The following is a 21461-nucleotide window of genomic DNA, read 5'->3' on the forward strand; positions in this document are numbered from 1 at the left end:
TGGCTACAGATAAAATTGCCTGAAAACTAACTAAACTCTAATCCGTATTTGCAAGGTTTCATTGCTTAGTCACATCAAAGCAATCACCACACCTTCAAAGACATTTGGGATGTTAATGTGACGTGTCTCCCCACCCCCCCAAGGTAACTGACTAGTCTGGGAGTAAGTTGTCTTATTTTGTCCAATTATTATCTTACAGGCTTAATTAAAGCTCAACACTTCTAGGTCATTATTTTGTGTAGTGTTCCAGAATTGGTGGCTTCCAATGCTTAACTGAAAATCCGACCAGAATTTTCACTCCAAAAAGTTTGCTTTTTCTTCTCTCTAGTACCTTGTTCAAGTGAATTGCATGAGACTAGTTCAATGTTTTACATTCCTTGGTTTTAGCGGGGTGGGGCGTAAGGTGGGGTAGTGTTGCCTAAATGGTAAAATGTCTTGATAAAAAGTCAAAACAGAATAAAAAAATTCCTTCCAGTAGCACCTTAGAGACCAACTAAGTTTGTCATTGGTATGAGCTTTCCTGTGCATGCACACTTCTTCAGATACACTGAAACAGAAGTCACCAGACCCTTACATACAGTGAGAGGGTGGGGAGGGGTATTACTCAGAAGGGTGGTGAGAATGGATGATTGGCTGATAGGTGTGGTAAACCTGTTGTCTACTTCATAAAAGTCAGAAGTTCTTGTTTGTTTGCTTCTGTGACTAGAGCTTCCAAATTTCCAGAGCCTACAAAAGAAATGTTTTTGCTGCTGGCAGCTGTGTTTTCATTCCTGTGTTGAACCACTGTATTGCCCAATTAATGAAGTATTTTGACAGTAAAACTATCAGACCCATACAGCTGCACAAAAAGTATTTAATCTTTGGATTGTGGCCTTGCCCTTCTTCATGGCAGGGAGCAGAAAGAAGTATCAGTTGCTGCGCAGGCTTTTCCCACACAGGCATCCAATCGGCTGTGCTGGACTTGATGGGCCACTGGGCTGATCCAGCAGGATTCTTATGTTCTGAAGAATAATTGGGCTGGGGAGTTGACTAAATTATCTGTCCTGCTGTAGCGAGAGAGGCATAAAGCCTACAGATTTTGTGTGCTGCTTTTGCTATGCATCAAAAGCCTCAATCCTAAAATGGTACAAAAAAATTCCTTCCAGTAGCACCTTAAAGACCAACTAAGTTAGTTCTTGGTATGAGCTTTCGTGTGCATGCACACTTCTTCAGAAGAAGTGTGAAGCAGTGTGCATGCACACGAAAGCTCATACCAAGAACTAACTTAGTTGGTCTTTAAGGTGCTACTGGAAGGAATTTTTTTGTTTTGACTATGGCAGACCAACACGGCTACCTATCTGTAACCTAAAATGGTAGGCATTTTGCTTTAAATGAATTGTGGGCGAGAATTCTACATTTTTAATCTTGGCCTTAAGCTTTGTATAATACTCTGTTAAGTAACGAGTTGTTGCTTCTTTTTTTCAGGCCAAGGAGACTACCACTAAGTCACTCTTTCAAGTACTTCACCATCTCTCCCTTCTTTGGTAGGCGGAGCGGCCGCGAAGTTCCAGCTTCTATCACCTTTTAATCACACCTAAAGCCCCGCCCTTTACCCACTTCCGGAAAGGGCGGGGTGGCGTGGGGGAGGGGAAAAGAAGAGATCAGAGGCGGAGGGGAGGGGGAAGGGAGCTCTGTCTCGTCTTTCCACCCACCCACCCCTCTTCCGATCTCGCGTCCGATAGGCTTGCCCTGCTGTTTGTTAAACCCCGTGAGCAATGAGTGCGGGGCCGTGACGTCAGGTACCACATAGGAAACTCCTCCGCCTTCTTCGCTGGGGCTGGCTCTCGGCGGGGGAGGGGAGGGAGGAAAAGGGGTGAAACAATTTCAAGATGGCGGCGACTGAGGCGCGGATAACAATGGAAAGCGGGAGGCTTGGGTGGCTCCGGGCCTGAGCTGGGGTCGGGACAGGAGTGAGGGAAAGTCGGCGGCGCGTCGCCAGGCTCCCGGCAGGAGGCGGGGCGGCCCCGGCCTGTAAAGGGTGGCGGCAGCGAAGGAGGAGGAGAAGGACGACGACGACGACTACAGGGGAAGAGAGCCGAGGCTGTGAGGGCTACCCGGTGTCTCTGGCCGCCAGCCATGGCGGAGTGAAGCGGCCGCCTGGTCTCTCGCGTTGCCTTTCTCGCCCTCGGCTCATGGTCCTGCCCCCCTGCCCCATGGCGGAGTTCGTGGTTCCGCGACACAGCGCGGTGATGGAGCGGCTCCGCCGGCGGATCGAGCTGTGCCGGCGGCATCACAGCGCCTGCGAGTCCCGCTACCAGGCCGTGTCCCCGGAGCGGCTGGAGCTGGAGCGCCAGCAGACCTTCGCCCTCCACCAGCGCTGCTTGCAGGCCAAGGCCAAGCGGGCCGGGAAGCACCGCCAGCCTCCTCTGCCTCCCCCGGCAGCCGCTCCGCCCGCCGCCCCGTCCCAGCCGCCTCCCCCTGCTCCGGCCCCGGGCTCCGGGGGCTCCTCTGCCTCTACCTCCGCTCCTCCCGACAGGCCTGGAGTCAACGGGCTGGACGCCGACACCGCGGGCGGTGAGCAGCAGCATCAGCACGGCCGGAGCAGCGCCCTCATCGCGGTAAGGTCCCAGCTGGCGGGCCCCGGGGTTGGTTGGGGCTTTGCCCGGGGGAATCCGCGCCACCCCTTGAAAAGGACCTGTAGGGCCGGGAAGGCTGAGGCCGGTGGTCAGAAAGGAGTCGTGGTTGAAGGGAACTTTCCTTTAATAAGGCTGGAGAGGTTTGAGGCCTCCCTCAGAGCTCGAGTTCCTCATATTGGGAACAAGATAAGAGGATGTTTGTTTCCACCTCCCCCGGGCCGCTCCAGCTGTGCATGAAAGAGAAAATTGATTGTTTGCTCTCCTGATTCTATCTACCCCATTCCCCGGCATATATATAAATATAGAGAGTCTCGTCTCTTCCAGCTTATTAAGGCAGCGTACATATGTAAATAGTGATTAAAGAAAAAGCGGGGATCTTTAGCAAAGTATGTAGGAAAAGTAAGAAATGGTAGGCTTCCAGTTCTGTTATGAGCAAAATAAAGGTGAATGCGATTCTTTACTTCCTTTAGCGTTGCTATATCTTGGCTTTACAGCGAAATGTGGCATGAGAATGATCCATCCAGGCAGGCAGGCAAGTTGGTGAAATGTTCTTGAAGCTCTGCTCATGCCCAGTGTAACAAGCCTGTGCAAATAGTCGGCAGGAAAAATAAGGACTGCATTTCCCCCATTTATATATGTATTGTTTTTTCTTCTTAGAGTGGTTCACATGGGAGACACTGTTTTTATTTTCACAGCAACATTGTCTGATAGGTTACTACTGTATGTGAGCAACTGGCCTAGTCCCTGCCATACTGGCTATGTAACAGAGGGGGAGCTTCAGTATGAAGAGTTTTTAATGGGGATTTAGGGACCAACTTGGAGACTGGTATGGAATGTCTGCATACACAGAAATTGAGAATTTTACTCCATATAGTGGAGCCTGCTTGTTCTGGTTTTCTAAGCATATTGGTCCAATGACTCAATCTACCACATCATGTGTATGGGTTTGTGGAAAATGAAGAAGTCTGCTTATGCCTTTTCCTACTGTGGGTTTAAAAATGTAAAGATAATACCTGTCTTCCCTGTAAAAGGGTAGGTTTTGCTAACTTTCCCTATAGAATCAGGTCAGTGCTTTAGGGCTGAAGCAAGGTGTAGAAAAATCGCACAAAGTTAGATGGTGTGCTAAGAAAGCCACACATAAGAAACAGTAAAGCTGTTGTGGGTAATCCCAAACAGCTGTGGGTGACTATGTTTCATGGTCACTTTGGGATGATGTCTTTGAGTTTAGGTTTGCTCGCCTTTGAGCCAGTGTTAGAAACTTAGATATATAAACTAGGCGCCAAATGGTTCCTTAAACCAGGGCTACATTTGCCAAAACAGAATGTCGGTAACTTTTGTGTTGAAATAGTGAAGTATAATTCCAGATACACTGGAGAGGTAGAATATTATAAATTTCTTGGGATTTTAATTCTCCAAATTTTTCCTCATGTACCCTTACTTGTGCTTTATATTATAGCTCTGTGAAAGGATGGGTAAAGACTCAGAAACATCACATAAACATATTTTCATTGTCTTAAGTAAGGCTTGAATGTTTGTGTATTTCTAATGGATTCTTAGAATTTATTAATAAACATTGTAATCTGAGTTGTATTTTAGCAGCCTTGAAGAGAAGGACATGCCTTGGGGAAAGTTGCTTACTTATGTTATTAGTTGTAGATAGTCCCTAAGTCAAAATAAGCAACCATATATCAGATTGTATCCAAAGGGCATATTTTTTCCAACATTGCTCCTTTCTTTAGGTGTAATATTTTATCATTTAAATACCAAAACCAAATTAATTACAGCAGGAACAATATGGTTGGGTATTATCCAGTGATTCCCCACCCCAATGTACGATATATCTAGCAAAGCACTGGACTTGGTTCCTTTTCTAGTTCTTTTCAAATAATCTAAGCTATCTCTCAAGTGCATTTGTACAAATGCATTAATAATAGAGCTGTAGCACTTTTTCATAAGCAAGGCCCATTAAATCCAACATCCTCTCTTCAGTGTCCAAGCCTATGGGAAGCCTGCAGGCAGGATCTGAGTGCAGCAGAGAGCTCCCTACTTGTGAATCCCAGAAGCTGATATTTATAGATATACTGCCTCTGACACTGAAACATGTTATTTTTTCCCTACAAAATGAACATTTTAAAAACTGTGTGCCTTCATCCTTTAGGGTAGATAAAAATGTTACTAATCTATGCTTCAGTTTTATCACCAGTGGCTATTGGCAAGTCTCCAGTGGGTAAGATTAAGTGGGAAGGAAGAAGTATTCTCTTTATTGGTCACTGAATGTTTGGCTAGAAAAATGAAAGTAAAAATTAAAATCTCTCACATTCCTTGTATTAGATTGCTATTTATTCTTGATGCAAGAGATTGACATATCTAATCTTGAATTTCTTCTGTGCCTGAGCTCACAGTGATTTTTAAATACTGAAAACAAAGAAAGTTAACTACGTTGGTAAAGTTAAAGTGAATTGCCAAGCTGTTTAGGTCACTATGGTTAACAACACATCTGAAAGATGCATCCAAAAATGATACTAATACCCATAGTAAGCTAGGGAATGAGAAAAGGAGCAAACTAGGTAACCCTTTCTATGACATTTTAGGTTGTGATCTTTGCATCTGGTAGAGTCAGGAGTTGCCTGCCCTATTAGTCATTTGTCTGTTTTAGAATTTGGCTGGACAGAGCTAGGACATAGTCAGAAGGATGGGTCACTTTAATTTTTTTACTGGCATTGAGGTTGTAAGAAGGCCCTGTGATCTGACAATGTCTTAAATGGTATGTGTCCCAGATAGAAGGTTGTTCAAAACTTTGTAAGAAGAGCTTGGTAAATTCTTTGATACTTTAAACTTTATGTTGCATTTCAAAGTGTACACTTTAAAATACACACTTCAGAAAGGAAAATGGCTAAGAACATAAAACATAACTCTATAACTTTCTGTTTTATACATATTTTGCATTGTATCCAATGCTGTCAGTGCATGAACAGAACAGATTTCCACTCACACAACTGGAGCTCACTTCCCTCTTTTAACCTTGCAGTCCTCACACACTCTAAAAAACTGCTTTGTAGGTTTGGGAGACCGCCAGAAAACATTTTGGGGTGTGCAGGTGTGGAGTTGCAGAGGGTAGAAGAAGGTGATTCCTTGTTGCTCTAGTACAGGGGTGCCCAAACTTTTTTCAAAGAGGGCCAGATTTGATGGAATGAACATACGTGAGGGCCAACCAAAGTTGTTGAGCTTTTTTAAGGATTTGACCCCAATAAATAAACTGGCCCCCAAAATGGACTTTGGATATGCCTGTTCCAGTAGCAATGTTGGGTTCCACCCTTTATTGTCAGAAAAGTAAGTATTAAGCAGAGCAATTGAATCTTCCAAGGAGTTAGAAGGGACCCTGAGGATCATCTAATTCCTGTACACTATGCCAATATTTCACATACACCCTGTAGCCCTGACACTGCCTTTCCAAAGCTGGGTAAGCAAGTTGCAAGCTCTGGCAGGGTCCTATAGCCCTCACATCTCCTTCCCAAAGTTCATCTGCATGAGGGCTGGGGGGGGGGCATCAAATGTTGCTGAGGGCCACCAAAAAAGGCTTCGAGGACCATGCATTGGACCACCCTGCTCTAGTATTTTCCCTTAAGCCTTCTGGTTTTGAATTTCCACATCACCTGATTATTTTCAGGTGTTGATATCTATGTAACCCTCTTGCCAAAAGGAAAGCAAAAGGGTAAGAAAAGCCTGATTAGACCTCTTAATGACCTTCTAATGATTAACTGTTTTTAACATTGTGTTTTAATTGTCGCCCTGAGACGTTAGGGTGAAAGGCAGATAATAACAACTTTATGCTTACTTTTGAACAGTTGGACCATATAGAATGTGACCATATAGTATGGGTTAAACTTCTAATTTTTAGATGATCTACAATCTATATTTTAACAGAAAAAGCACTTATACGGATATAAGTACCATACAGTCTGGTTATCTGCCCTTTCTTGTTTAGCATCAAGGAACTAATGTGCAAACTATATGCTTGATGGTATTTCTCACCATCAAGGTTTTTCTTCCAAACCAAACAATATTCTTAAGCACTGCTGGAAGAGATGTGGATGGATCTGCCCCTATTTTGAGCAGTCAAACTCCAAATTGCTTTACCATTAAGTGTGGTAATGAGCAGAAGTTGGGGACATTTTATCAATGAATAAGATACCACCACAACTGAAAATAATGTCAAACCCTACATCCTTAGTTGCCTTTCTACAAATGGAATGGCTTCTTCTGTTCATGAAAGTGACATGAGTCCATCCACCTCCCATGCTGTTTCAGAGGATCCGCCAGCCTTCTGGAAGATATTTTACTGGGGCACAGGGAGTGCATGGGAAGAGGAAATTGGCGAATATCACCTTTCCCCACTTCTGGTAGTCAGGTAGTGGCAGTACCCCAGGTGTGGACTTGCACTCATAGGAACTTAGAATCTAAGTCCCTCCCTTGTTTATGTTGAGGCAAGGAACAGATCCAGCAGAGGTTCTTTGCTGTGGGAAGAGAGAGGAGCAGCAATTGCAGTGATTCGTCGTTGTCCCAGCATCTCCCATTAGCACTTCCCTTGCTTTTCTGGAGGCCCTCCCTCCCCACTCTGAAACAGCTTTTCAAGGCACACAAGTGGCTGCAAGCTCCAGTGAGCACATTAGGGTGGAACCCTATGGAAATTATGTTCTGTGTTTATTAAGATTGTGAGCACCTTTTAAAAATTTAGCCAGTATATATCCTTTCCTCGTACTACTGTTGGTACTGACAACTTGCATCACTTGCAGGCAAGAGCTGTATGTTGTCAACAAGAACACTGTTTGCTTTTATTGCTTATTAGTGTACTGAAACATAAACAAGTTTTAATTAAAGTACTCTCGCAATGACGATGATCCTGTTGTGTGTTCTGAAATTAATGTTCTCCCTTTTACATGTAGGCACTTACTGTACCAACAAAATAGCGGTATCTACATGTTTCTGGGGTATTCTCTCATCAGAGGTCTGTCATTGACCTTACTCACTTCTGTAGTTCAGGGAGCCATGGTTTGGTATACATAGGTGAACTTGGGACCCAGAAATTTTGCAGGCAGTGTCACTGCCCCAAGCAGTTGCATTCATCCTGATTGGGAGATTTTGTGATTGATTAGAGACAGGACAGTACTGATAACAGTTACATTGCCTGTAAGCTGTGTGATAGTTGCCTTCCAGGCATGCCTAAGATCTGCTTTGGCTGCCTGAAGTAATGCAAGGTGTGGAGTTGGAATGACTGCAGACCATTTTGTGGGATTACACACACAATTGCTTTCAGTGCTTGGATAGAAGTTTCTGCTAACAAGCTGATTAACTTGTTGCACAACAAGTTGAGGTAGGGTGTTGTTTACTGGTCTGTATGCTATTGGCAGTTTGATGCTGTCTTCTCACAAGTCTCATTTCATTTTACTGTAATGGTGTTTTCTGAGATATAAAGCACCCAGAGCAACTAGTAATGCTGTTCGACTTTAAAAGAGGTGGACAGGCTAGCATTTTGTTTTACAAGTCACAGAAGTTCTGATATAGAAAAAAAGTTTCTATTGTAGCTGTGAATTAAAGTATTTTTCCATCTATTAGATGACCCCATGTATAAGATGCCCCCTATTTTGGGGGACTCAGATTTAAGAAAATGGGGGGAGATGGTCCAGAGTATAAGACACCCCCTAATTTTTGACATTATTTTTAAGGGGAAAAAACTAGTCTTATACACGAAAAAATACGGTACTTCACTAATAGCTTGAGCTCAGGAAAAAAGGCTCTATCATTAAAGTCCGTTCAAATTTGTTTTTTCCTTCAGATAGGTCGTTGTGTGTTTGTGCATTGGGAACAAATGGTTAACATGATTCTGAATCTGCTTATATTTCAGTGCTGTTAACTGAAATATGTAGAATATAGAAATAAGTATTTTAAAATATTTTATATTTACAATATTTTAGAAAACTGTTGATCTCTATTGTAGTTCAAATAACATTTGATCAGGGGAGATAATTTATATTGTGAACTGCTCTGAGACCCCTGGGTATAGGGTAGTATATAAATTCAATAACAATAATAATTGTACTCTTGTAGGAAATAAAGGAATTATGAACACTGTTATTAGCAGATGAATACATTTTTATTGCTCTTCAGACAAATTGTCCAGTATTTCCCTTTTTATTCTGTTCAGAAAGCAGAGAATAGAATATTTTTTAGAAAGACTTATCAGGGTGTTAAGTATACACATATTGCTAGAACAATAATTTAATTAATTTTTAATTCAGTGTAATTGTCTGGCATCAATTAAACTGATCAACAGGATGTAGTATCTCGGCAGATAGTATTGAATTATTTTCCAGTTGTTTCCTCTCCTTTGAATTTTCATCTTAGAACAGGTTATTCTCGCCTTGACATACTTTGGTGGAGCTGCTATCTGACTCACTTGCCAAACTGTTGTAAACTGCTCTTTGAAGAGAGCTGTACATGATTTTGCCCATTTCTTTGTAAAAAATGTTAAAGTGCAATATTACTTCATTGCGCTCAAGTGATATTCTAGTAGAAAAATGATTTTGTATAACATGTCCCTTTAGATCAATGGTTGCATTTCAAATTAGTGCAGGCTGCTCACAAAAAACTTATATCAGTACAAATCTCCAATATTTCACTGACTCACTGTAGTTTTGTATAACCACAAAAAATGAAGGCTCTTTACAACGCAGAGTTAGAAAAATGGATGAAGTTGCCTCCGTCTTAAATATTGACAGACTTTGCTTCTTTTTTAGAGGACTCTGATGATAGGACTTTCCCCCTACTACTTACACACAGGCTATACTTTAAAATAGTTTTTATCTTCTTAGGGCAGGTTTACTTAGGATAGGCAGAGGTTTTCATTTTCTCTTCTAATATGTATACAGTACAGCATTTTTCTACAGTATTTTGTGTGCTAAAGCTCTTTAGCAGTATGTAGATTGTATCTAATTCTGCTGTTCTGCTCACCCAGCAGACCTGTACAGTGGAACTTTCCTCCTCTCCTTCCAGCCCCCCATGCCCCCTCAAAATCTGCCCCAGAAGGTTGGAGCACCCTCCAGATGAGATTTTGGGAGTGCACAGTGAGAAGAGGGGGAAGTCTCATTGTGCAAGTGCAAATCCCCTTGCGCAGTGTTGAATGCAACTCAGACTGTATAGACATAACATCTTCCAGAGGAGTAGCCATGTTAGCTTGCTGCAGAGAAAACAACAGTCCTGCTACAGACTGAATTTGTGACCATTTAGCCTCACTTGTTTTTTTTCTTAGTGTTTGTGTGTGTAGTGGGCAGTAGTCCACAAAAGCTTACAGCAGAAACAATCTGTTAATATATTAGATGTCACAACTCCTGTTCTTTTGCCAAGGTAAGATTGTAGTAGGTAAGATTCCATTACCTTAAAAATTGGTAGAAAATCTGTTTTTGCAACTGATTCATGGGAGAAGAGATTACTTATTAATATTGTAGTTTGAGGATAGTACCAGAGAACAAATAACACATTGTGGACTTGAAGGGCTAAACAACTTGCTGTTTCCTTTAGTTACATCTAGAGGGCACTACAAAATAAGAAATTGCATCATAGCTCATGAACAGAGCATGGATCGTCAAATGCAATTGCTGTGGGAAGAAAATCTTCATTAGTAAATTTATCATCTTGTGCTATAGGAACATAGACCAGTTAGTTTGTAGTCAGATAAGACTAAGGAAATGAAAGTACATAACAAAAGTTGATTTTACAAATTGTGTGGAGTAGGTCAGCAATGTGGTCTGCCTCTGAAAATCTAATAGTAACTGAAAGTAATGCATGTTTACGTGTTCTTATATGCGTTTCACTGAAAATACTGTTGCATGGGTTTGGAAAATTACAAGGTAGTAATATTTTATTGATGGGCAGGAGGGTCACCAAAATGCAAATAATATAATTTAAAATAAAGGAAGTCCAGTATCTTCTTAGTTCTTATTTATTATGGTTGTATTCTGCCCTTGAACCCCAAGGTTCTCTCCAACTAAAGGTAGTTGACTTTAAATGGGGATAAATATTGATCCAATGGAGGAATAAAACAATAACCAAAGGAAAAGGGGTAGAGGAGGACTGATATAGCATATAGGTGAAAATTGGATAAGAGTTTAATCAGTTAAACAACACTACTTGAAACGCTTGCCAAATTCCACTGAATTTCTCTGCATTCCCTGTTGTGCCACATAACTAGGCCTCTTATAAAGAATTTTAGAATGTCCTTAAAGCAATTCTTAAATATAGGTGTACATTGTGTTTTCCAGAACTGTACCACATCTTGTTTTGCTACTAATTATTGCTTGCATTCCACTAAATAGTAGGTTTTTAAAAAAAAAAAAAAAAAAGTACCCACATTATAGGAATATGTTCCTGAATTAAGAAGTTTGAATGATAATTCTAGTTTTGGAAGCAAAGCTAAATTGGTTTTGCTACTTTTTCTAAATAGATTTAATGGTGTATCAATTCCAAAACATGCAGACAAGACTTGCTGGTGAAGGTCTACGGATTATTGGTTACATGCTGGAGATGCTAAAATGTCCACAAGGGTGTAAAATGGGGGGTCAGGACCTAGGGAGTATGAAATTCAATTTCCTGCTGAATAAGCCAATTTCATTGGTCAATTGATGAGATTTGTGTTGAGTGCAAGCTTCCATTGCTGTTATATAATATTTTGCACTAAATACAATCCTCTCAGGTTTGGGGATACCTGAAATAAACTGGTATAAAATTACCTCAGGAGGAAGTGTTGAATGTTTAAAGTCTTGTGCTTTCAGGAGTTATGAGGTGAAAACCCAGTCTTTTGAGGTAGACAAAGCTGTAATTGCTTCTGTTAAGGTTTTTATATTTTTTGGAACACTAGTCTGCTGCAAATTTGTAATACTCCCCCCCCAATTATTATAATAAAATTTTGAAGAGGAATATTATCTACTCTGAATCATTTCTCTTCCTTTTTAAAGTTGGAAGTTAAGGTGTGGATTTGTAAATGCTTGCTTATTAGTCATAAAAAAATTGGTTGAGTGGCGAATTTTCTGAGGAGCATAATGCAACTTGCTACTAGACTGGTGAGCAACTGCAGTGAAAACGATGATGCTTGGTAGCTAAAAGAATGATTGCTAGACTAAGAAACCAAAATGGCACTTGGTGTGAGGCATAAAACTAATTTAGAACTGTCTCTCTTTCAGCAGCTTCATGAAACAGTCAAAAGGAAACTTGATAGTTCCGTTTCACCGCAGAATGGCGACCAGCAGAATGGCTATGGGGACATGTTTTCTGTCCCCAAGAAATTGCGTCATGATGATGGTCTTGTTGGATTGAGTGGCTCCTCTAATGGAATCCCTCCTGCATCACCTCTGCACCAGCTTGACAGCAAATCTTCTGGTGGAGACACCTTACAGCTTAATGGAAAACATTCCATGGGTCTAGATGGCATCAACAAAAAGTGTCTGCCAGACTCTAACCTTCAGCTGAATGGAAACAGTGATGCTGATGACCCCTTTGCTATGGTTATTAACAAGGAGCTTAAACAAGAACCAGATGACCTTCCTTGTATGATTACGGGACCAGGAAGTTCAATATCTCAGAATAATTTGATGTCTGATCTTAACCTTAATGAGCAAGAGTGGAAGGAGCTCATTGATGAACTTAACAGATCCGTGCCTGATGAGGATATGAAAGATCTATTTACAGAAGACTTTGAGGAAAAGAAGGATGTTGATGCTTCAAATTCAGCTGCACAAACTCCATTACCACAGGACATCATTATCAAGACAGAATTTTCCCCAGCAGACTTTGAACAAGAGCAGATGGGATCCCCACAAGTCAGATCTACTTCTGCTGGCACAACGTTCATTGGTACCTCTTCTGTTAGTGCTGCTTCTCCATCAGTTAGTAATTCTCAAACTATGATTCAGCCTTCCAGTCAGTCAGTAACTGAAAATTCCAACCAGTCCATGATGCAGCCATCAAGCCAGTCTCAGAATATTCAGAGGCCTCTTCCTAGTTCATTGTTATCTGGTCAAAGTACAGGGGGTGCCAAAGAGATGTCATCTGCTAAACAGCTTCAACAGATAGCTGCTAAGCAGAAGAGAGATCAGCTGTTGCAGAACCAACAGCAAGTCCATCAACCCAACCAGATTCCTAGCTGGCAGCAGTCTGGACCTTCACACAGTCCATTAGCTGTTTCATACACTATGGAAAATCCCACTAGCCCTTCAGTTTACCAACAGGACTTCAATAACCAGAAACTCATGATGTCTAGTATGCCAAACAAGAGTTCTCCAAGGGCTGGAGTTAATTATCATGGTGGAAATATGTTAAGCCATCAGCCAAACAGCTTAAACCAGAACTCTGTATCTAGTCAAAACTCTGTGCTAGACTATGGGAATACGAAACCTCTTTCACATTACAAAGAATGCGGTCAAGGAGTTACAGTATCTGGACAGAACAAGTCTCCAATGTTGGCATACATGCAGCAGCGTCAGCAACCCACTCTGCCTCATATGAGCGATGAGCAGAATGGGATGTTTGTAATGAAGAAGTCTGGAAATACTGCTTATAGACCTCTAGGGCCACACAGCCAGGTAAGTGCTTGAAGTAGAAGGTTTGTTAATAGTAGATGAGGAGGGCTGAATAAGTAGAGCAGCCATGCAAAGTAGTTCCATTGTAAGGTGCATTTTTAGAGCTTAATGTAAAATGGTACAATGGACATGACAAATAGCAACGGTCTTAATTGAGAAAGAAACATACTGTTTCTCATATTCTCTGAAAAGATAAATGCCATGATAATATACTATTTCTGTTCCAAAATAGTCACTGGAATGATCTTTATAAAGACGGGGGTTCAGTTCTTCAAGATCTGATAAATAGGACCTAATTAAATTTTAGGAGATCTTTTCATTGCTCTGATTATTTTGTTTGAATAGGTGTGACTAGGATTGAAGTTTCTTATGAGATATTACTAGTTACTCTGAAGACTGGAGAAGGGACCCTCATAAGAATATTAGGGGAGTGGGTAGGGGAAGTGTGGTTTTGTTTTATGCAGTCTTAAGATGCGGACTAGATCATGTGAAAAATGAACATAATATTTTAGCTGCAGTTAATTCGTTTTCAGCTTTGTATTCTTGTTATAAAAAAGCATGCCTAGACACTCCATTGTGGCGGTGCCCATAACCTAGGTTTAAGATGCCATTTAGCTCTTAGCGTTCATATTTCAGTTTCTGACACTGCATATAGGGCTTTATTAGTCTTTATTTCCTTGAAATCATCCAAGGGTAAGGATTGAACCTCACATAGCGTATTTATGGGAACCTAGAGCCAGAAAAAACAGGTCTCTTAATGAAGATGGATAACTGTTTTGACCAATGAGAAGATACATGCCATCTCTGGTGTAAGTTGTCTAAAAAGCCAACCAGAAATTTACTTAAAGAATGCTTCCACCTCCTTAATGAATAATACGACTGTTATTACAGTGTAATGTAAGTTATATTACAAAAGTGGCTTACTTCAGGGGTACCAGATCACATATATTATAGTGGGTACTGTTAAACTGCATCAGAATGTTGGGGTTTTCCCCCAGTGAGAGCGCAACCCATAAAGGAAATCTGTTTCTTTTCCTTATTATTGGAAAGTATGTGTGCTGTGTTTCTGTTCAGTGCTGTATTTAATTAATCCTCTTGGTTATAAATGCCCTTTGGGCTTCTTCTCACAATGAGGTTCCTTGAATCCTGTCACTGGATGGTTGCTGCCCCATGCGGCCATTTCATGGATCTTGGCTTACCACTCACTAGACATTAACAGACTCAGACTTCATTGTGTGGTTTTGTTTCAATATCACTGTTAGTATGCATGATTGCTGCATCTTCAGAAGTGGCTTTTAATTTAATGAAGATTTTTATTAGACAGGCTTGCTGTACTTTAATTTATCTTCTTTGCTACATTGTAATAGTTGCTGAAAGCAGTACAGTCGTCACTTTTAAGACTTTTTGAAAGGGTGATCTTTGTGCTGCCTTCTGCTGCTTCAGTCCTTCTCTAGCCATTGGGCTTGAAAAAGCCTAATTGCTAGGAGAGGAAAGAATGGGGGGGGGGGAGAGACTGTGTGTATGTGTGTATGCACGCGCGCGCGCGCACACACACACACACACACACACACAAGTTGTGTGAGATATGTGTTGTATGTGTGTTTGTGTTTGTAAGTCTGTGGTGTGTGTTTGTGCAGTGAAAGCCACACCTATTTTTCTTTGGTAAGTGGCCCCCACAGGTGATGAAGAGGGACTGTAACCTGTACTTCCTCACCCACTTTATAATGTATGGAAATATGTCTCTGTTTCTCCAGTCTGGTTTGTGCTTTTGCACAAAGGTGGCATCATAATAAGAGAGTGGGTTTCAATCAGAACTAAAAGTAAAATTCAATCAAAACTAAAATTACGTTGAGCATCACTTCTTAGTAGATAACTATGAATATATGACAAGTCCTCCATCAGAAGCTGAATCATAGATTTAATCCTGTGTTCCCAAACTGAATTCCAGGCTTCCCGTCCAATTTCTGTGTTTGCTTTTGTAGGATCAAAATCCTTCTGCTGGTGTTCCTCGCATTCCTGTTTCTGTTCCCGGCTCTGGTGTGAATGCACAGTCACCCAATGTTTCCATGGCAGGTAACCATGGCAATCCAGCCTATCTCAACAGCCAGCAGCAAGCAGCTGTAATGAAGCAGCAGCACCAAATGCTACTAGATCAGCAGAAACAGAGAGAACAGCAACAAAAACAACAACTGTTAATGGAACAACAGAAACAGTTTATAATGGGGCAGAGGCAACTAATTGCTGAACAGGTAGGGGACATCAGAATAAGTGTAACTTTTCCTTTTTGTATTCGTCTTATTATTTTGATGGACTTGAACTCCTTCCTGTTACCTGAATACTGTATATTAAATAAGGTTTTGCTGAAGCCAAGGTGCATGTTATGCTGCTTGTATAAGAGCAGCTCAGACTCTTCCTGCTCCACAAGCAAACAGAGAAAAATGGAGGGGATTACAGTCACATATTACAGAGAAAAAGTCACATACCACCTTTCTCCTCTCACTGATATCTTCATTAGCTCCTGACAAAGAGGTAAATATGAATTCTTATGCAACCAAAATGGTAACCCCTCTCCCGCACACACAGCAGACTTGAATAGATCCCCAAGGTTTGCAAAAATAAATAAAAAAATCATTAGAAAAAAGGATTGTAATAACACCTTAAACTGGTTTACAAAAAGAATAAAACAATAAATATTAGTAAGATCAGTTAAAAACAAGTATCCAAAACATTAAAAAATAAACTAAATAAACTAAAATGAAATTAAAACACTCAGCAGCTTCTACATGTCTGGATAAGCCTGCCTAAACAAAAAAGTATTTAGTAGCTCTACAAAGCACTTGGCAAGACCCGCCTATCAGCTGATTGTCAGGACTTGATAAGCCTCTTGCAAAGTGCTTTGCAAAATCCATTGATGAGCAGATTGTCACATCTTGTGGAATGTTTTGAAAGGCACTTTGTTGCAGTTTGATTTCAGACCTTATGGACAAAAAATGTTCTCCTGATGACATTGTGACATCAGATAATGGGCCAGAGGGCAGTGCTGCCCACTTGTTAAATTGTTCCTGTGAGAGATGGGGGAGATCTGGCCAGATTCTGTTCTCTAGCCCCCACAGTGCAGTGTAAAAATGGTTCTGGTATACTGTACTACCATATTAATTTAAAATGAAGGTATAGTGGAACCTCGTGACATGATTTGGCGCTTCTGCATATGCGCAAAGCATGATTTAGTGCTTCTGCGCAAGCGCCGAAACTCGGAAGTAACCATTCCGGTACTTCTGGATTTCGGCACGTCCGTAACCTGAAAAAGTGTAACCCAAAGCATCTGTAACCCAAGGTACCACTGTACAGCAATGTATTGCTGGAATCCCAAAGGAATGTTTTCATTGTACTTGAACATGATGAATGAACCTCCTCAGGATTAAAATGTCACATTATTCTTCCCCATGAACAAATTTATTTGAGAGGAGGCATTGCAATGTGGATGTTGAGTCCCTCAAAATACCGCATTTCCTTTACTTTTGAAGCATGTTTACTAGAGAGGAACTACAGCACAAAAATCTGTGAAGAACTCCAGTGAAAGGCAAAATCTGTTATTCTACATTCCCTTCTGTTTTAGATAAAAAGGCTTAACTGTTCTCAAATTCTTCTAGGCAGTTTGCCTAGTGGAAAATCAGTTTATTATTGAGTGGAGCTCATTATTTTATAGATATGACTCCCTTTCTAGCACCCTCTGTGATAGATTCTGCTATGTTTTATTTTAGTGTATACATCAGCCTTGATTTTCTTACATACTAAGCAGTAGCATTTTTTTCTTTAATTGGTTTTATGATGTTATTAACATGATTGTAGACTGCTTGAGACAGCAATCAACCTATATACACATTGCTGTTTACATTAAGGCACTGTTTATGACAAACTTTAGGCTGTGTGTTCTTACAGTCTTGCATCTGCCCTGTTTTAGGAAAAGCAAAGGCATCATCAGGAACAACAACAACAGCTCCAGAGGCATCTAACACGACCGCCCCCTCAATACCAAGACCAGACACAGAATCCATATCAACAACAGTTCACAGGTAAATAGGACTGTGGGAATGATTTGTGAAAGACTAGCTGGAAAGCAGGAGAGGTGTATGCAGAAGCAAAGTGTCTTCAGCTTCTATGGATTTGGTCATTAGTTAACTTTAAAATGTTCTTTTACTTCCATAAGGAATAATCTTATGCTCTGGATTTAAGTGCTTGGCCTTTTTTTAAAAAACAAACAAACTATTGCATCCATACAAGTTACAGAGGAATCACTTCTACTGTGAAGTGTGCAAATGATGGATTTAATTTTTTCTCAGTACTGGTAGCACTGCTAAGAGAAACGTAAGCTGATAATCTTTCTTACTTGCTATCTATCAATTAAATCAAGTATGTTAATTTTGGGAGGGCTCAGTACTAGGATAGTGGCAGATGAGACAAACTGGATTGGCATATTTTTGCATGTGGTGATGGTAATTTTCATGTTAGTGCATATTCACTGTGAATTTCCAACACAGATTTGCTAGCTTTTCAATATGTGCAAGTGACAGCTGTGAATGAGGACAGAGGTTTCCACATCAGTGGTTCATTTGAATTCACCCCCTGTATTGCAGAACTCATGCATTGTTGTTTTCTTTTTCCTTGCCCTTGTTAGGCAGTTAACAAGACTTGTATAGTGCTCCTGTTCTGCCCTACAACCTCTTCCTCGCTATAGACTTTATAGCAGCACAAATGAAGTAGACACATATTTAATGGTACAGGTTGTCCTGGTCTCAGAGCTTCTTCATTCTCTGATACAGCCAAAGTTTTGCTCCCAGTGTTCTAGTAATTTTGCCTAATTACTGTTATTGCAGCAGCTGAGAAAATAGCTGCTGTTGTGATTTTATCTATGTATCATCCAGTTTACAATTACACTGTCTTGTTTGGGCACATGCATGGTCAGGCGTGGCTTGGCTCATGTGTGAAGGAATGTGACGGTGTCAAGCAACCCTATGTTTGCATTAAATTTAAGTAGCCAGCTCAGATAGTTTTATTTGGAACAGTACATAGGTGGCAGTCGTGATTCTGCCCTTGCACCATAATATTCTGTTTAATTAACAGTCCTTATTCCTGTTCTTAGCTGCTAGCTTTGTGATGTGTGAAAGGTGCCACCACCCAATTTTAGTGATTGCCCTCATCCCCCTGCAAATACCACCCTATTCAAGAGGATCCCCTAACTCTTAAGATAGGTTTTTCATGGGGCTGCTGGGGGGAGGTAGCAGTGGCAGGAAAGTCACCTTCTGCTGGCACTTCTCAAGGTTCAAGACAATGAGTCCTAAATGCAGCTACAAAATGTGGCATGCTGCAGTATATGTGTAATGTTGCACCTAAACTGAGGATATGTTCTGCTTAGTTTTTATAAATGTTGAAACTCTCGTTTTGTGTTATAGGCTCATCTCCAGCGATGGCAGGGGTAAATAATTTAGGCCAGTCTAACTCCAGTAGTCCACGCATGTTTTCTCAGACTCAGAATATGATCCAGATTGGCACAGGACACAGTTCTGTCTCCTCAAGCAGCAATCAGCAAGATCGAGGAGTAACTCAGTATCCTAGTTTGCAGAGCATTCAGCGAGGTACCTTGTACAACATGGCATCTGGTATGACACAGATGGTTCAACAGCATGCAAATCCAAGTGCCAATGGACAGCCACAAATGCAAAGACAACCCAGTTTGGCACAGGGCACTGCTCTTCCTGCTGGATATGGACAGAGCACCCTAGGAACTGCCAGCATTTCTCAGCAGCACAGTAAAGGAGCACTGAATCCCAACCTATCCAAGCCACAAATGGCAAGGATGCCAACATCTATTGGGGTCCAAAATCAATCATGGCAGCATCAAGGTATGTCAAATATGAACAACCAGGCACAAGGGAACGGTGGTTTAGGGACATTTACCGCCAACTCCACTTTCCATATGCAGCAGACTCACCTAAAGTTGACCAATCAACAGTTTGCGCAAGGAATGCCTCAGGTAAGCCTCAACACCAGCAGGCCAATGACGTCCATGAACTCTGCTGTCTCTGGACAGATGTTGTCATCTATAAGTGCCCAGCAGAGGACAAACCCTCCTACCCAGCAGGCAGTCCCATCACAGCAGGTCTTGCCAGGCATGAATCAAGGTGTCCCAGATATGACTTCTTTCAGCCAGAATCAAAATCAGCAACTGCCTAACAGAGCCAATCTGCATTGTAGTCAAGGTTATCCAGTGAGGACACCCAGTCAGGAACTGCCCTTTGCCTACAGCAACCCATCTGGTAGTAATGGACTGCCGAACTTAACTGGGGATACAGATCTTATAGACACTTTGTTGAAAAACAGGACTTCAGAAGAATGGATGAATGACTTGGATGAGTTGTTAGGGAATCATTAAAAAGAGGTTTGGGGATTCCCCCCCCCCAATCTTTTATTTTTAATTACAACTATCTTTGGACCAAATACCTGTGGAATTGAGAAAATTCACAGGCACTAGTGGGAATGTATTGGAGCTGCTCCCTTCTGGGTCTAACAGCATGAGAAGTATGCCCCAATTTGATAGGATATAACCTTCTCATTTTTGTAGTGGGTCTGGAACACTGCTCATGGAAACAGTCCTGGTCAGCTTGGTGTGCATCCCAGCCAGCCCTTCAGAAGTTTCAATTTTAACAGTGTTTTTCAGTTGAAGGTTTAAATGCGAACCATGCTGTGGTGATTCAGAAAGTAAGCCAGCAAGGAAGACTCAAAATACTCAGTGTTAAGGCAATCGTTTCTACAACTAGTACTTGACAGGTTTCTTGATTCTAACTTGACCTGCAAACTAGTGAAAGTTAACACTCTGCGACCTTTTTCTGAGGAAACATTGTGCAACACTTTCTTTGCAAAATCTACTCTAGTTTGAGAAGTCGTTCTTCTAGTCTCTAGTGATACTTGGCAAGCAAGATATGAGAGTTCACAATAATAATAGCTGATGGCTTTCTGTGCTGAAGATCATTGAGTGTTAAAACTTGTCCAGCAGTAGGTTGCTAGAGCCCTAAACTGGGGACCTCTTCCTTAAATAGCTTATGGCTTACTAAGCTAAGCAATTTGCACTCTGCTGTGGGGGAAGACTGAGCTCTTGGTTTTTTGATGATTTTTTTTTAATCAGAGAATCAGCTTAAAATCAAGTGTGCTCTTTTTCTATCTCCTTTTTAGCATCCATTAAATGAGAACGTTGGGTTGATCACGGCTTATTTCTTCTCTTGGATTCAGAGGGCATTTATAATTAGCAATCTTTTGTTGCCACACATAGGCTGTACCAATGAGAACAGGATCTGTTACTTTTGGTCAAGCAAGTGAAGGAAGTTTTGTGCCTTGGAAACTGTTACTAACCTGAAAAACTTTGCAATAATGGCACAGAGAGCCTGGGGAAGCGTAATACTTTATTAAAGGTTCTTCCATTGTGAGAGCCCCCATATTTGGGGGAATTTTTTTTTTAGTGATTTAATCTCTTTAGAAATATGTAGACTAATCTCCAGTGAAGCAGATGCTGCTATTTCATAACGGTTCATGGAGACCCCTTCATACATATGTAGGGACGGTCCCATGCAGGGCAAGGAAAAGAGAGAATTGTTCTTAACAGGTTACCAAAAATTCTTCTACTTGCCAACAAACCACCTTTTGCCTTAACCTTTCGTTTATAAAGGTAATAAATTTGAAAGTTGTTTTAGATGCACAGATACCTCTGTTCCCTACTCTGGGTCTGGTTTTGCTCTTTAATGAACAGGACTGTTTACCTCCTTAATTCATCACACCTGTCACTGAGAATCAAAGAATTTTCTTCAGGCCTATTCAGGAGCATCTCTACACAAGAAAAGTGTGAAGATTTGAGTTTGGGATATTTTAGACAGGGAAACGGATAAGGGATACAACAGTTGAACCATAGGAAGGAAATATTTTACTGTATCTGCAGTGTTTTTCTCAGATGTGCACTTTGGAAAAAAAAATCCGCTTTAACACTACTTTTATTTAATCTTTTCCCAAATTACACATGGATATTAGTTCTGTTTTATATGCTTGCCACCCATGAGTAGTTATGTATGCCATGCTAAACAGATTTTTGTATTGTATCTTGATGGACTGTTGATGGGGGTTAAATTGTGGAAGATGCATGTTGATGAATGGTTTTACTGCTGAATGTCCAAAC

General features: G+C 41.1%; 1 protein-coding gene across 2 annotated transcripts; it reads left to right on the forward strand.

Annotated features, from left to right (window-relative positions):
• Positions 1-1868: 1868 nt before the first annotated feature.
• MAML1 (mastermind like transcriptional coactivator 1) lies at positions 1869-20498 on the forward strand. 2 transcript variants are annotated; one of them, XM_081899434.1, is made up of 5 exons: positions 1869-2597; positions 11849-13246; positions 15226-15492; positions 17205-17316; positions 18694-20498. In XM_081899434.1, the coding sequence occupies exons 1-5, from the start codon at positions 2172-2174 to the stop codon at positions 19671-19673; spliced, it is 3183 nt and encodes a 1060-aa protein (XP_081755560.1). In that variant the 5' UTR covers positions 1869-2171; the 3' UTR covers positions 19674-20498. The 2 variants fall into 2 exon arrangements, with proteins under 2 accessions (XP_081755560.1, XP_081755561.1); XM_081899435.1 differs by having other exon boundaries at positions 11852-13246.
• Positions 20499-21461: the final 963 nt, after the last annotated feature.

The sequence above is a fragment of the Podarcis melisellensis genome, assembly GCF_964234715.1.
Source record: "Podarcis melisellensis genome assembly, chromosome: 2".
In the NCBI taxonomy this organism is placed as follows: domain Eukaryota; kingdom Metazoa; phylum Chordata; class Lepidosauria; order Squamata; family Lacertidae; genus Podarcis; species Podarcis melisellensis.

Coding starts and splice junctions, on each gene's coding strand:
- MAML1 (XM_081899434.1), top strand. CDS start 2,172: ATGGTCCTGCCCCCCTGCCCCATGGCGGAGTTCGTGGTTCCGCGACAC. Junction 13,247..15,225: donor CTCTAGGGCCACACAGCCAG/GTAAGTGCTTGA, acceptor TTGCTTTTGTAG/GATCAAAATCCTTCTGCTGG. Junction 17,317..18,693: donor ATATCAACAACAGTTCACAG/GTAAATAGGACT, acceptor TTTGTGTTATAG/GCTCATCTCCAGCGATGGCA.